The 17053-nt window shown below is 35.4% G+C and overlaps 1 protein-coding gene across 1 annotated transcript in view; it reads left to right on the forward strand.

Annotated features, from left to right (window-relative positions):
• Positions 1 to 17053, forward strand: part of LOC111144478 (ADAM metallopeptidase domain 32) — a 192555-nt gene that overhangs the window by 50448 nt on the left and 125054 nt on the right. Inside the window, exons 8-11 of the mRNA XM_022498780.1 lie at positions 1726 to 1903; positions 7612 to 7680; positions 11238 to 11309; positions 11508 to 11674. Of these exons, the coding sequence (XP_022354488.1) occupies positions 1726 to 1903; positions 7612 to 7680; positions 11238 to 11309; positions 11508 to 11674 (486 nt within the window). The remainder of the gene's footprint in view (positions 1 to 1725; positions 1904 to 7611; positions 7681 to 11237; positions 11310 to 11507; positions 11675 to 17053) is intronic.

Raw genomic sequence — 17053 nt, forward strand, 5'->3', positions numbered from 1 at the left:
GAAGGGTTTGAAGAGGTGGTGGGGGTGGGAGGTTGGGGGAACCAGGTAGTGGGTATTAGAGAGGGCATGGACTGCATGGAGCACTGGGTGTGGTACAAAAACAATGAATACTGTTATGCTGAAAATGAAAAAAAAAATGATTAAAAAAAAAAAAACAAAACCAAACAAGGCATACTTTTTCTCAAGGAAAATCACCTTCAGGAAGAGGAGGCAAATTCTATATAAGCAAATAATTACTAATATAGTATTCATATTTTTCTAATAATATCACTGTCTTAAATGTTAACAATTAAAGAGTTTCTTCCTTAGTGCCTAGAGTTTTCCACTCTGTCAGGAAATTCTTCATCTTTATTTTTATAATATAGGATCCTTATGTTAACAAACAAATAACTGTTCCTTTTGCTTGTTATGTGGAACCCTATGGTTTTTGGGAAATAGCCACTTGAACAAGAGCCAGAGCCAGAGAATAGTTATAAAAGTTGTTTACTCTTTAAAATCTTGCTTTTAATTTCTTATTCAGACTATATGCATAAAAAAGATTAATAATGCCTTTTCATAATTAATGCTAAATTTTTATTTTTATAAATAAAACTTAACTTATTACATATACTTTTGTTATATAGGCAATGTGATCATTTTTCTTTTTCTTTCTTTCTCTTTTTTTAAAAATAATTTATTTATTTGTTTGACAGACCGAGATCACAAGTAGGTAGAGAGGCAGGCAGGGGGGTCGGGGGTGGCGTGGGAAGTAGGCTCCCTGCTGAGCAGAGAGCCCGATGTGGGGCTCGATCCCAGGACCCTGGGATAATGGCCTGAGCCAAAGGCAGAGGCTTTAACCCACTGAGCCACCCAGGTGCCCGCATTTTTCTTTTTTTTAAATTGTGTTATGTTAGTCACCATATAGTACATCATTAGTTTTTGATGTAGTGTTCCACAATTTATTGTTTGTGTATAATACCCCGTGCTCCATGCAATCTGTGTCCTCCTTAATACCCATCACTGGGCTAAGATTTTCCCACACCTCCTTCCCTCTAAAACCCTTATTTTGTTTCTCAGAGTCCATAGTCTTTTATGATTCATCTACCCCTCCGAGATCCACCCCCCTTCATTTTTCTCTTCCTTTTCCTAATGTCCTCCATGCTATTCCTTATGTTCCACAAATAAGGGAAACCATATGATAACTTACTTTCTCTGCTTGACTTACTTTACTTAGCATAATCTCCCCAGTCCCATCCATGTTGATGCAAAGCCTGGGTATTCATCCTTTCTGAATTCTATTCATTCTATTCTATTCTGAATCTATTCATTCCATTGTATATATGGACCACATCTTCCTTATCCATTAATCATTTTTTAGAAGCAGTGCCAGCCAGTGATAAATTCATTAAGATTTCTATTTACTATTGCTTTCATTTCACTGACTTGGAGAACAGGGAATTCCTTAATCACTGTAATGCTGTATACTTATACACCTCACAACTGATTATATAATTTCTGCTGCTTTTATATCTATAGAGAGAATCAAATGGAAAGCTGATTTTGTGGATTGCAGGAGATCTTTTGTCTCTTCAGAATTATCTCCATAATGTCAAGAGTTAGGGTCAAAATACAGAGCTCAAAAATGTTCTTTATCCTCCACTTCCTCCTCCTCCTTTTGGATTCTGTCAGAGTTTGATAATAGAGATTTGATTAAAAGCACTTACAATTTTAGTCTTAATTCTACAGAGGAATACTGCAGTTTGAAAATGTTTCTTATGGAATCGAGCCTCTGGAATCTGCAGTTGAATTTCAACATCTTCTTTATAAATTAAAGAGTGGAAATAGTGAATTTGAAGATCTTAGTGAAGATAACCAAGGCACAGAACAAAAGCCAGGGGACTATAACATTTTTGTAAGTGAAAAGGTGAGTTTGTGTATGTTTTATTACTATTTTCAGGGCAATTATTGTCCTTACTTAATTTATGTATAAGAAAATTATAAGAACGTACATGTAACTGTAACAAATAATTCTTTCCTTCAGAACAGCCTTATCTTTTTTTAATGTTACCATTTCCTTTGAACCATATATGGTCTTCTTGCATCAATTGATCATCTACTTTTTTATGATAAATTTTTATTCTTAATCTTATTTTGTTACATACTTATAACTTTCTAAAAATTAGTGTATATTCAACATAAATGTAATAAACTGAATTCCTGCTTTTGTGTCTGTATTCCTGGAAGTTATTTAAATGCCAGTATTTTTTTTCCAGCTGTAGTCAAATTTTATTCTTTCTGCATCTAAAGCTCAGCATATCTTCTTTTGATTCGGAAGGATTTTTTTTTTATTAGTTACTGGGGTGGAATTTAGTGACTCATCAGTTGCATATAACACCCAGTGCTCATTTCATCAAGTGCCATCCCCTTAATGCCCATCACCCAATTACCCCTTCATCCCACCCATCTCACCTCAGAAACCCTCTGTTTATAGTTAAGAGTATTTTATGGTTTGCCTTCTTCTCTATTTTTATCTTAGTTTGTGTTTCCTTCCCTTCCCCTATGTTCCTCTGTTTTATTTCTTAAATTCCCCACATATGAGTGAGATCATGTGGTGTTTTTCTCTGACTGACTTATTTTGCTTAGCATAATACTCTCTAGTTCCATCCATGTCATTGCAAATGGCAAGATTTCATTCTTTTTGATGGCTGAGTAGTGTTCCATTTGTGTGTGTGTGTGTGTGTGTGTGTGTGTGTGTGTGTACACACCACATCTTCTTTATCCATTCATCTGTTGATGTAAATCTGGGTTCTTTCCATGCTTTGGCTGTTGTGGACATTGCTGTTATAAACATTGGGGTGTGTGTGCCCCTTTGAATCAGTATTTTTTTATCCTTTGGATGCAATTGCTGGGTCATAGGGTAGTCTATTTTTAACTTTTTGAGGAACCTCCATACTGTTTTCTGGAATGGCTGCACCAGTTTGCATTCCCACCAACACTAAGAAGGTTCCCATTCTTGGCATGCTCATCAACATCTCTTGTTTCCTGAGGTGTTCATTTTAGCCATTCTGACAGGTATGAAGTGGTATCCTACTGTGGTTTTGATTTGTATTTCCCTGATGCCAAGTGATGTTGAGCATTGTTTCATATGTCCGTTGGCCATTTGTATGTCTTCTTTGGAGAAATATCTGTTCATGTCTTCTGTCCATTTCTTCACTGGATTTTTGTTCTTTGGGTTTTGAGTTTGATAAGTTCTTTATAGATTTTATCTGATAAGACATTTGCAGATATCTTCTCCATATCTGTAGGTTGCATTTTAGCTTTGTTGACTGTTTCCTTTGGGTGCAGAAGCTTTTTATCTTGATGAAATCACAATAGTTTGTCTTTGTTTTTATTTTTCTTGCCTTTGGAGAGGTGTTTAGTGAGAAATTGCTGTGGCTGAGGTCTAAGAAGTTGCAGCCTGTGTTCCACTCTAGGATTTTGATGGATTCCTGTCTCACATTTAGCTGTTTCATCCATTTTGAGTCTACTTTTGTGTATCGTGTAAGAAAATGTTGCAGTTTTTTTTTTCTTCATGGACTATCTTTTTCTATCTTTTTCACTTTCAGTCTGTATCTATCTTTAGGCCTCAAATTAGTCTTTTATGGACAGCATATATGGGTCTTGTTTTTTTAAAATCCAGTATCTTATCCTATGCCTTTTGATTGCAGTATTTAGTCCACTTACATTTAAGATTATTATTGGTAGGTGTGTACTGACTGACATTTTATTAATTGTTTTCTGGTTGATTTTTTGTTCTTCTTTGTTCCTTCTATTGCTCTCCTACCTGTGTGATTTGATGACTTTTTTCTGTTATGCATGGATTCTTTTATCCTTATATTATTTAGTATCTATTATAGGTTTTTGGTTTGTGATACCATGAGGTTCATATACAACAACCTATGTATATAGCCATCTTTTTACTTTTTATTCATTTTTTTAAAAGATTTTGTTTATTTGACAGAGAGGGAGAGAGAGCAAGAGAGGGAAAGCACAAGCACTGCTGAGTGGAGAGCCTGATGCAAGGCTTGATCCCACGACCCTGGGATTATGGGCTGAGCCGAAGGCTGCTGCTTAACCAGCTGAGCTCCCCAGGTGTCCCTATATAACCATCTTTTTAACGTTGATGATCTCTTTATTTTTTTTTTTTAAAGATTTTATTTATTTATTTGACAGAGAGAAATCACAAGTAGGCAGAGAAGCAGGCAGAGAGAGAGGAGAAAGCAGGCTCCCTGCTGAGCAGAAAGCCCGATGTGGGGCTCGAACCCAGGACCTGGGATCATGACCTGAGCCGAAGGCAGCGGCTTAACCCACTGAGCCACCCAGGCGCCCCGATGATCTCTTTATTTTGAATACATTCTAAAAGCACCTACATATTTATTCCCCCTCCATGTTCTATATATTTTATTTCATAGTTTCATCTTTTATTTTTGCTTAACTAATTACTGTAGATATAGTTGATTTTACTGTTTTTGTCTTTTCACCTTCATACTAACTTTATAAATGTGGTCCACTACCTTCACTCTATGTTTATTTTCCCAGTGAGAATTTACTTTAATAATTTTCTTACTTCTAGATATGACTTTTTTTTATCTACTTAAATAAATCCCTTTGACATTTCTTATAAGGTTGGTTTAGTGTAATGAACCTCTTTAACCTTTGTCTGGGAAACTGTTTATCTCTCCTTCAATTCTAATGAAAGCCCTGCTGGGTAGAGTATTCTTGTTTGTAGGTTTTTTCCATTCAGCACTTTGAATATATCATGACAATCCCTTCTGGCCTGAAAAGTTTCTGTTGAAAAATCATCTGATGGGTTTATGGGTGTTCCTTTGTATGTAACTAGTTACTCTTCTCTTGCTACTCTTAAGATTCTCTCTTTATCTTTATTTTTTGATGTTTTAGTAATTATCTTGCTGTAGATTTTCTTGAGTTCATCTTGTTTGGTCCTCTCTGTCCTTCCAGAACCTGGATGTCATTTCCTTTTTCTGATAAGGGGTGTTTTCAGCTATTCCATATTCAGGTAAGTATTCTGCTTGTTTCTTTTCTCTCCCATTTGTGGAACACCTATAATAAGAATGTTAGTATGCTTGATGTTGTCCTAGAAGTCCCTTAAATTATCCTCCTTCTTAAAACTCTTTTTTTCTTTTTTCTGGTCAGCTTGAGTGCTTTCCGTTACCCTGTCTTCTGGATCACCGATCCATTCTTCTGTATCCTCTACTCTGCTGTTGATTTTCTCAAGTGTATTTTTCATTCAGGTATTGTATTCTTCACCTCTGGTTGATTTTAAGCATTTTATATCTCTTTGTTGAAGTTCTTTGTGTTCATCCAGTCTTCTCCAAGTTTAGTTATCAGATTTGTGACTATTAATTTGAACTCTGTCAGAGAGATTGCTTATCTCCATTTTGTTTAGTTCTTTCTCAAGATTTGTCTTATTCTTTCATTTCAAACTTCTGTCTCCTCATTTTGCCTGTTTCTGTCTGTGTATTAGGTAGATCAGCTATGGCTGATTTTGAAGGTATAGCCTTATATAGAGGGTATTCTGTGAGGCACAGAGCACTATTTCCCTCATTACCAGAATGAGGCATTCCAGGGTTGTCCCCTATTTGAGATATGTGTGCCCTTCTATTGTGACTATGCCACAACCGCTGTGTGTGGTTTCATGGGCAGGGCTAGCCCTTGTTGTGGTTGGTTTCAAGCCAAATCACGACTCTTGCTGATGCATTGGTGGGCAGGGCTGCCCCCTGGCCTCCCCATAAGACAAGATCTGCTTCGGAAGGCCTTGTCCTGGCCAAGGGTATCTACTAGGTGTGTTTAGTTGGTAGCCACTTTGGGAGCAGTTGGTCTTGGCCAGATATGCCTGCAGGGTGTGATAGAACAGGACCACCTTGGAGGAGTACCTGCCAGAGTGTGGGGGGGGGGGTGGTTAGACAGAGCCAGTCCTCAAGGGAACTCTGGTGTGCAGTGCTAACAAGGTAGATGGAAAGTGTCAGAATTGGTACCCACCAGTGTTGGGCCAGCTTGGCAGAAGGAGGGTGAGAAAAATAGCTCATACTAGCCTTTCTGTTCTCAGAGAAAGTTTTTACAAATCTCTATCCTTCTGACATTGGCCCTAAAATTAGTTACTAATCTTCACCTATGTTCTAGGTACTTTTCAAACAGCTGCTTCTGTGCTGAGCCTCCGAGTGAGTGAATATGTGCATAGGCTCTTTAAAAGCACAGTTCAGTTTACTGTAGCCCTCTAATACTCCTCAAATTAAACCCTGCTGATTTTTAAAGCCATATATTATGAGGGTTTGTCTTTCCACTGTAGGTCCCCAGTGCAGGGAATACCTAACGTGGAACTCAAACCCTTTGCTCTTCAACAAAATGGAAAGGCAACCTACTGAATGAGAGAAAATTCTTGCAAATCATATACTCATATACTCAAAAAGAGGTTAATATCTGATATATGTAAGAAACTCACAAAATTCCATAACAAAAATAAATAATGAGATTTAAAATGATTTAAAAATGGCAAAGGACATGAATAGACATTTTTCTAAAGAAGGCATACAGATGGCCATCAGGTATATGAAGAGGTGTTCAACAATACTAATCATCAAGGAAATGCAAATCAAAACCACAATGAAATATCACCTCACACCTATTAGGATGGCCTTTACCAAAAAGATAAAAGATAACAATTATTGGTGAGGCTGTAGAGAAAAGGGAACATTTGTGCCCTGTTAGTGGGAATGCAAATTGTTATAGCCACTGCGGAAAAGAATATGGAGTTTCCTCAAAAAGTTAAAAATTGAACTACCTATCATCCAGAAATTTTACTTGTGGATATATATCCATAGGAAATGAAATTAGTATCTTGAAGAGACACTTGTACTTGTGTATCTTGAGAATATATATATTTATTATATATATATGTGTATATATATGCACATATGTGTATACACATACATACACACATACATACATACATACATACATAGAGTGGAATATTCAGCCTTCAAAAAGAAGGAAATCTTCCCATTTCTGACAACATGGATGAACCTGAAGGCTGTAATGCTAAGTGAAATAAGCCACACACAGAAAGACAAATACAACATGATTTCACGTATGTGTAGAATCTTAAAATAGTAAAACTCCTAGAAGCAAAGAGTAAAATGATAGTTGCCAGGAGCTGAGGACAAAGAGAAATGGGGAAATTTTGGTCAAATGGTACAAAGTTTCAGTTATGTAGGATAAGTAACTTTTGGGGATTAAACATATAGTATAATGACTATAGTTAGTGATAGTGTATTATATGACTATAGTTAATGATAGTGTATTGTAAACTTGAAATTTGCTGAGTATTGATCTTGGGCGTTCTTATCATGCACACAAAAGGAAAATGGTCACTCTGTGAGGTGGATATGTTAATTAGCCTGATTATGACAATTATTTTACTATGTATATATATCAAAACATCTAGTCTTATTCTTTAAATACATATAATTTTTGTCAGTTATACCTCTATAAAGTGGAAAAATGATTTTAAAGGTTCAGAATAAACAATTTATGAAAGTTTTATATGCTTTTAAGTGCTTTTTTTCTTTTTTCTAGTCAGAATCAGCTGTTCCAGATTTAATTCCTCTTTATGTGGAAATGCATATTGTGGTGGATAAAGCTTTGGTATGTATTTTTCTTTTTCTTTGTTTTTAAATATTTGTTGTGAATGTCTAATTTTCCCAACTAGAAAGGAACTTGTATTTTATGGTGACTAACGTAACACATTAAAAAAAAAAAGTAAAAACAAAACAGAACAAAACAAAAAACCCCAACAATCATTTTACTACATGTCTTAGAGCAGTGGAAAAATTTGCAAATTGAGAAACGAAATACTCAAAATTACATATTTCTATTAGAAATGTTTTATTTGAAATCTCTAAATAAAAATCCTGAATAACAAAATGATTTTTAGGCTGATGCTTCATATCTTTAGAAACTCTCTCTACAGTGTTTTCAGTGATGATATTTGTTTTAAGTGAAAATCTTTAAGCTTTTAGGGCACTTGAAGAGCAGTATGTAGCCTGGGGAATGTTTTGTCCTATAAAGTTTTTATTGACCCAAAAATGATGAGAGTATAACTATGAGAACTGCTTACATTTATGTATCAAGATTTTTTTTTTGGAGCAGTTTTTAAGGTTCACCTGGTCCAGTGTATTGTTTACCTGGTACAAACATACTTCTAAATCCCTGATTCCCAAAAACTATTTGAGGACCTCTTATGGCTTTATTTCCTCCATATTTCAGAGATTTCAGAAAATAGGGAAAAATGTACTCTCCAGGTTATGTTCTGATGATGAACATTTGATTGTTACACCTCTGGAATACTACAGAGAATATGAATCAAACACATTATCAGTTCTATTTGTAGAATTGTAGAGCTTGTCAGGAAGTCAAAGTTGAGATTCAGAGACAGATAGAATTTAGAGAAGAATATGAAAATATTTGATTTATTAGAATATAGGGAAAGGGACAAATGGAACATTTAAGAAAAAATTAAGATATTTATAATAATGATCACTAAATTTCCAGGGAATATTCTGGATTATAAAAATAATTTTTTTCAGAATTATGTTATAAACTTTAAGAGTTGTTTTAAAAGCTTTTGTTCAAATTGTCAGGTTTAACCAGCCGTATAATGCTGATTAACGTCCATTTTCTATGTTTTTATACATATTTACATCTTCTTTAATAAAACAGTGAGCCTACTGTGACATCTGTGTTACTAAAGATGCTGGGCATATAAAGGAGGACAGTAGTGATACTGTCTTCACTGAATTCCCAAATTTTAAATCCACAATTTTAGTCTAGTGAATTCAATGTTATGCTTGAAGGAAGCATATGGGAGTATGAAAACACAGTCCAATGATGGAGAAAGACATGGAAACACATAGCTATAACCTGGAGTACTATAAAAGCATGCAAGTAGAGGGTTTAAAATGTGTTTTATTATTATTCACGTATGATTGGGCCAACAGATCAGGAGACAAAATTGTTATTGGAGAGATCGTTTGTTACTCACAGTTCCCAAAAGGAGATAGTATGCCACATCCTGCAGAAGCCACATGGGGAAGTAACAAAATATATAGGAAGCAGAGGGAGCCAGTGGAAAACATGGGCAGGAGACTGGATTATAACTTCTGTGGGAAAGAACCCTTGAGGCAAAGTAAACAGGTTTAGGGTTGTCTAGCTTGAATGATTTCAGTGGGTTCTGGGATGTAGGGGCTGTCTCTGGTTGGCTCTTTGGGTGATGAGGGCAGGGGAATAATGGCCTGGAGTGTGAGATCCTGAAAAGGGATGGTTTGTGGATTAGTTAGTTTGGATAATGAAGTGAGGGTGGGGCCAGGGAAGACTTGGTGCAAAACTTTTCCTTGCAAAGACACATAAATATGAGAGAAGGTTCTTTAAAAACAACAATAACAACAAACAACCTGCAAGTTTAGTATGATTAATACAGTTGAAGAAGAAAAATGGAAAGGGACAAATTGAAGAACCAATATGATATTTGGATTTTATCTTAATGTTAATGGAGAGTCATTAAAAAGATTTTAAATAGGGGAGTGACAGGTTGGTATTTTCATTTTAGAATCATCATTTTTGTAATAGTGTAGGGACTGGATTGCTGATAGGATAGTTGGAGACATTTAAGAGACCGTTCCAGTTATCAAGCTGAACATTTACTAGTAAGTAGTATTAGTAATAGGAAAAAAGAAAAGCAATTTTAAAAGTTGCTGCTGAGGTTGAATTAGAAGGACTTAAATTGATTTAATTTATCCATTCACTTAAATTTATTGAGCATTGTGTAGATGCCAATTACTATTCTACTTATTGAGGATACAGCTGTGAACACAACAGAAAAAGTTCTGCTCTTTTGGAACTTCTGCTCTTATGGAACTCTTATGATATGTAGTATCATTAATTTGGGAGGTCATAGATGATAATACCATTGATTAAAGTATTGGAAAGGTAAGTAGGAACAGATTTTTGAGGAAGAATGATGAGCTTCATTTTAGATACATTGAATTTGTGGGTCCTGTGGTACATGCAAGCGGTGCTGTACCTCAGAGAGATGATTTATAGATATGGAATTTGACATTGGCACATTCTGCAAAGCTTATTTAGATTTCAGCAGTTGTATATACACTAATTTGTGTGTGTGTGTGTGTGTGTGTGTGTGTGTGTGGTTTTATGCACTAGGGTCACATATGTAGGCTTGTGTAATCATTGTCACGATCAAGACACTAAATAGACCATCACTACAAGACTCTTACATTTTTCTTAATAGTCACATCCATTTCTTCCTACTCCCCTACACTTCTTAACCTCTGGCAGTAACTAATCTGTTCTCTATTCCTTGAGTTTAGGAATATTGCAATATTGCATAAATGTTATCTTGTATATATCCTTTGGAGATTTTTTTAACACTTAGCATAATTTTCTTAAGGTTTATCCAAATTGTTTCATTTATCAATAGTTTAGTCAGTTCCTTTTTATTAATGATCATTATTCCATGGTATGAATGTACCGCAGTTTGTTTAAGCAGTTAACCACTGAAGGACATATAAGTTGTTTCTAGTTTTGGACTAATAGGAATAAATTGTTATGAACATTTATGTTCAATGATATAATGTTCAATTTATGTTCATTTTTGAACATAATGTTCAATTTATGTTCATTTTTTTTTTTTTTTTTGCGAGCATCAGTTTTTATTTCTTTAGGATAAATGCCCAGGAGGGTGGGAGGCCTGGGTAGCTCAGTTGGTTTGGCATCCCACTTGTGATTTTGGCTTAGGTCACGATCTCATCAGTTGTGGAATTGAGCCCCATGTTGAAGATTCTCTTCCTCTGCCCCTACCCCCACTTGTGCTTGTTCTCTCACTCTTGAATAAATCTTAAAAAATATAAATAAATGCCCAGGAGAGCAATTGCTGGGTCATATGGTAAATATATTATTTGTTTTGAAAGAAGCTGCTAAACTTTCTGAGAGTGGCTGTACGATTTTACATTTCCACCAGCATATATGAGTGATCAAGTTTATATTCATTTTTAAAATTTGTTACTGTCTTAGTTTGAACTGTTCTAACCCTAAAGCACCCTCAAAGTTCTGAGAGTAGATGGAGAGTATATCTCAAACATATCACATAACAGATTATATTTAAATTTAAAATTAATTTTGTTTTTCAGTATGATTACTTGGGCTCTGATAGCATGATAGTAACAAATAAAGTCATTGAAATTATTGGCCTTGTAAATTCGGTAAGTATTTTTCTTTTCATACTTGTTAGAAAAATTTATACTAGTTTTGAAATTATAATTTCTATTAACTTCACTTGGCATTTCTGAATAATTAAGCCATCTATACAAACTGAGTATGGAATTGTCAAGCATTAATTTCTTTGTTATTATAAAATAACAAGGATTAATTTTTCATGTCTTTATCTCTTTTGTTTTTAGATGTTTGCCCAATTTAAAGTTACTGTTGTGCTGTCATCATTGGAGTTGTGGTCAGATAAAAATAAGATTTCTACAGTTGGTGAGGCAGATGAAGTATTGCGTAGATTTTTAAAATGGAAAAAGTTCTATCTAACTCTAAGGCCTCATGATATTGCATATTTATTCATGTAAGAATAATGTTTCACTATTCTTAGAAAACAGAGATCTGTGATAATAATATAGCTTATTTAGGGAACTTCTTTTGGTGACTATTAATACATTATTAGGTGTTTCATTCAGGCCTCATATCCTCTTTCTGTTTGTCACACACACAAAAAAAGCTTGCTAAAATTTGTTTCTGTGCTTATTAGCTCTTTACTAATGAGGGTATTGAGGTTTCTAGAGGTTAAACAATTTCAGGATTCTTGGATCTAGTGGTGTCCTTCTAGTTTGAATCCACAGGTTTGAACCCCAGAGCCCATAATCTTAACCACTACCTAAAATAATGGGATTTATCTTATAAAGTTTTTATTTTGTTATGAAGTTGGATCAAAGGCTTGGGAAAGTAGGTTCAAAACAGTTTACCCTAATGAATTTTCTGCATTATTTTAAATATTAATTTTCTTTTTTGTTTTGTTCTAGTTTTTATTGTGGGGAGATTTCAAGCATAACAACAGTTGAGAAAGTGAAATAATCAATCCTTATGTACCTTACATATCCATAAAACAATTATCAACTAATGGCTAAATTTTTCTTTTTATCACCCCCTCAAACTCAATTATTTGAAGTAAATCCTTTTTTTTTTGGTCTTTCTAGCTTGTTATTTATTAAAAATAGATTCTCTATCCCTCCCTCACCCCTGCTAGCTCATCATAAGTGCACTCCTCAACCCTCATCATCCATTTAACCCATCCCCTTACCCACCTCCCCTCTGATAACCATCAGTTTGTTCTCTATAGTTAAGAATCTGTTTCTTAGTTTGCCTCTCCCTCTCTTTTCTTCCCTATGCTCATTTCTTTTGTTTTCTAAGTTCCACATATGAATGAAATCATATGGTATTTGTCTTTCTCTCACTGACTTATTTCCCTTAGCATAATATTCTCGAGCTCCATCCTTGTCATTGCAAATGGCAAGATTTCATTCTTTTTCATGGCTGAGTTTGTATATACACACACATATATATACCACTTCCTCTTTATCTGTTCATCAGTTGATGGACACTTGGGCTTTTTCCATTATTTGGCTATTGTACATAATGTTGCTATAAATATTGGGATATGTATCCCTTTGAATTAGTATTTTTGTATTCTTTGAGTAAATACCTAGTACATTTGCTGGATCCTAGGGTAGTCCTATTTCTACCTTTTTGAGGAACCTCCATATTATTTTCCAGAGTGGCTGCATCACTTTGCATTCCTACCAACAGTGCAAAAGTGTTCCCCCTTCTCTACATCCTTGCCACACCTGTTGTTTCTTGTGTTGTTGGTGTTAGCCATTCTCACAGGTATGAGGAGTTATCTTATTGAAGTTTTGATTGTACCTCCTGCTGATGAGTGATGTTGAGTAGCTTTTCATATATCTGTTGGCCATCTGTATGTCTTGTTTGGAAAAAAGTCTAGTCATGTCTTCTGCTCATTTTTAATTGGATTATTCATTTTTTTGGTGTTGAGTTGTATAAGTTCTTTATATATTTTGGATACTTACCCTTTTGCACATAGGTCATTTGAAAATATCTCGACCCATTCCAAAGATTTCCATTTAGTTTTGTTGAATACTTCCTTCACTGGGCAGAAACTTTTTATCTTGATGAAGTACCAATAGTTTATTTTTGCTTTTGTTTCCTTTGCCTCAGGAGACATATCTAGGAAGAAATTGTTAAGGGCCAGTGTCAGAGAGGGTTACTGCTTGTGTTATCCTCTAGGATTTTCATGGTTCCATGTCTCACCTTTACATCTTGAATCCATTTTGAATTTTTTTTTTTTTTTTGTATGGTGTAAGAATGTGGTCCTGTTAATTCTTTTGCGTGTTGTTTTCCAGTTTTTCCAACACCATTTGTTGAAGAGACTATCTTTTTTAAAAAATTTACATATAATGTATTACTTGTTTCAGGGGTATAGGTCTGTGATTTATCCGTCTTTCACATTACCTCCCCAGTGTCCATCACCCAGCCAACTTATCCATTCCATCCCACATACCTTCCAGCAACCCTCAGTTCATTTCCTGAGATTAAGAGTCTCTTATGGTTTGTCCCTCTCTGGTTTCATCTTGTTTCATTTTTCCCTACCTTCCCCTATGATCCTCTGTCTTGTTTCTTAAATTCCTCATGTCAGTGAGATCGTATGATAATTGTCTTTCATTTTTTTTTTTACACCATACGAAAAAGATAAACTAAAGGTGGCTCAAAGACCTAAATTTCAGACATGAAGCCATAAAATTCCTGGAAGAAAATATAGACAGCAATTTTTTTCACATCAGCCATAGAAATATTTTTCTAGATCTGCCCTCTGGAATGGGAGACAAAAACACAATTGAACTATTAGGACTACACAAAAATAAAAATCTGCACCATCAAGGAAACCATCAGCAAAGCAAAAAGGCTTTGCTTTTGCAACTGATATATCTGATAAATGGTTACTATCCAAAATATATAATGAACTTATATAACTCAACAGCAATAAAACAAATAATCTGTTAAAAATGATCAGTAAACTTGAATAGACATTTATCTAAGGAAGATGTACAGAGGGCTGACTAACACATGAAAAGATGCTCAACATTACTAATCATCAGGGAAATGCAAATCAAAACCACATTAGATAGCACCCCATACCTATCAGAATGGCTAAAATAAAAAAGACAAGGGGGCACCTAGGTGGCTTGGTCAGTTAAGCACTTGACTCATGATTCGGGCTCAGGTCATGATCTCAGGGTTGTGAGATTGAGTCCTGCATTGGGTTCTGCACTAGGCATGGAGCCAGCTTAAGATTCTCTCCCTCTGCCCCTCCACCCCATTCACCCACTCTCTGTCTCAACAATTGTTAGCAAAAATGTGGAGAAAAAGGAATCCTTATGCCCTGTTGGTGGGAACACAATTGGAACTGCTGTGAAAAACAGTATGAAGTTTTCTCAAAAAAAAAAAAAAAAAAAGAATTGCCATCTGATCTACTAATTTCACAATTTGATATATCCAAAGAAAAAAAAAAAACACTAGTTCAAAAAGATATATGCACCCCTATGTGTATTGCAACTTTATTTACAATAGCCAAGATATGAAAGCAACCCGAGTGTCCATTGATAGATGAATGGGTAAAGAAGAAGTGGTATACATACACAATGGAATATTATTAAGCTATCAAAAAGAATGAAATCTTGCCATTTGCCACAACATGGATTAACCTAGAGAGAAAAATGTTAAGTTAAATAAGTCAGGGATGGTTAAATTACATATGATTTCACAAATATGTGGGATTTAAGAAACAAAATAAAAATGAACAAAGAGAAAAATAAATGGACTTTTAAACACAGAGAACAAACTGGTATCTGCCATAGGAAAGTGGGTGGGTAGCTAGGTGAAATAGATAAAAGGGTTTAAGAGTACAGTTATCTTGATGAGCACCAAGAAATGTATAGAATTGTTGAGTCATTATACTGTACACCTGAAACTAATATAAGACCGTATGTTTGTTATGCTTGAATAAAAAAAGAACAGAATGAAAAGGCAACCTATAGAAGATATTTTCAAATCATATGCCTAGTGTTTAATATCCAGAATATATAAGGAACAATAAATATTAACAGCAAAAAGACAGTCTCATTAAAAATGGGCAAAGGACTTAAAGAGACATTTCTCTAGATAAGATCTATAAGTGTCCAATAAGCACATTAAGAAATCTTTGTCAATACTAATCATTAGAGGAATGCAAATCAAGAAATAGACACACTGAATCTAGAAAGGCTTTTTTCTGAGAAAATCTAAGCTACATATAGAAAAGTTTTTTTCTGAGGAAAAAAAAATATGCTACTGCTACACATCAGATGAACAAGAAAAAAACCCATATTGAAACAGGTAGGAGAGACTGAGACACAATCTCACCATAAATGGTCTCTCAGAACTTGGGGGAACTCGTAACTCTGAGCTTCTCTCTGAGGAACTAATAGCTTAAGTCCTACGTCTAACAACCCAGCTTTTAAGACAGCGCCTAGAGGCAAGCCCATAAGACATCTAGATTTGAAAGCTGATAAGGCTTGCATCATAAGATCCACAGGCTATAGGGAATTGGGAAATTTTTCTTAAGGGCTCATCAGACTCTGAGGCTATCCCACAGGGCCTAGAACACACGGAGTGGACAGAGATGCCCAGTCTTCCTCTGAAAGTAGAAATTTAACACACATCTATGGGCCTAATGAATTACCATTAGGTGCCATATTTGTGCTTTCCTTCTGCATTACTGTAGGTTGCTGGAATTTCCAGAAAGACCTTGTGCACTCATCTGGTGCAACGGTTTCTGTGGCTGCTGCCCAAGGGATACCTGTTGGATCACCTGATGGTCAGTGGGGCTTAATTTTGTGGGTACTATAACTGTAGTTAATGGAGAAATAGTTCTTGACTGGCTACAGCGCACAGGGCACAGTACAAAGATAGGAAACTGAAATGCACCCCCAATGTTTCTGTGAAAGAGGCCTATTAGTTATCTTCATAGCTCTGGCCTGAGGGCCATAGTTAAGCACACATTGAATTGAACACGCATCTAGAGTCCGATTATAATCCTCTTCAGAGGCTGGGGAGGCTAGCAGGTGCCATCTTCACGCTCTTCCTCTGTCCATCCCGAAGTCTTTGGTGTCTCTAAGAAAGGAGTTTGTGCACATGCCTGGTGCCCTAAACTTAAGAGGCTACTGCCCAGAGTATACATCCCTTAATAGCCTGACTTTGATGGCCAGAGGTCTTGTGTTCACAGGGTGATGGGGTGGTAACAAAGAAATGGTTCTTAACTGGCTATCACCACAGGGTTCAGCACAGAAGGAATAGACCAAAATGCCAGTTTCTCTGTGATTCACTAAAAGAGGTATATTTGCCTTAATGTCTGGTTTCCAGTCTGCCTGAATCTAGATGCTGACTGACACCCTCCCATTTGGGGCAGTGACAGGTCTTGGGACACCATCAAGTAGTGGGACCCTCTAAAAATAAAGTAACCTGCTTGAACATCAAGATGTTTGAGAGATTACCAGAAGAAGAACAAGGTTAAATGATAACTTTATATTCTATACTACTAGGCCACTCCTTTAAGACTGAGAGATAACTGATTTATTTAATGCATAGAAACTAACACAAAGTCAAGGAAAATGGAAAACAGGAATATGTTGCAAATGAAAGACTAAGATAAAACTCAGAAAAAGATCTTAATGAAATAGATATAAGTGATTTACCTGATAAAGAGCTCAAAATAATGGTCTTAAAGATGCTCTTTGAACTCAGGATTGTATGGAAAAGGTGAGAATTTCATTAAAAGAGAAAATGTTAGAAATACAAAATAGAAGTTACAGAGCTAAAGATATAATAACCGAATGGA

The sequence above is a fragment of the Enhydra lutris genome, unplaced genomic scaffold (assembly GCF_002288905.1).
Source record: "Enhydra lutris kenyoni isolate GAN:26980312 unplaced genomic scaffold, ASM228890v2 scaffoldscaffold11, whole genome shotgun sequence".
NCBI lineage: Eukaryota > Metazoa > Chordata > Mammalia > Carnivora > Mustelidae > Enhydra > Enhydra lutris.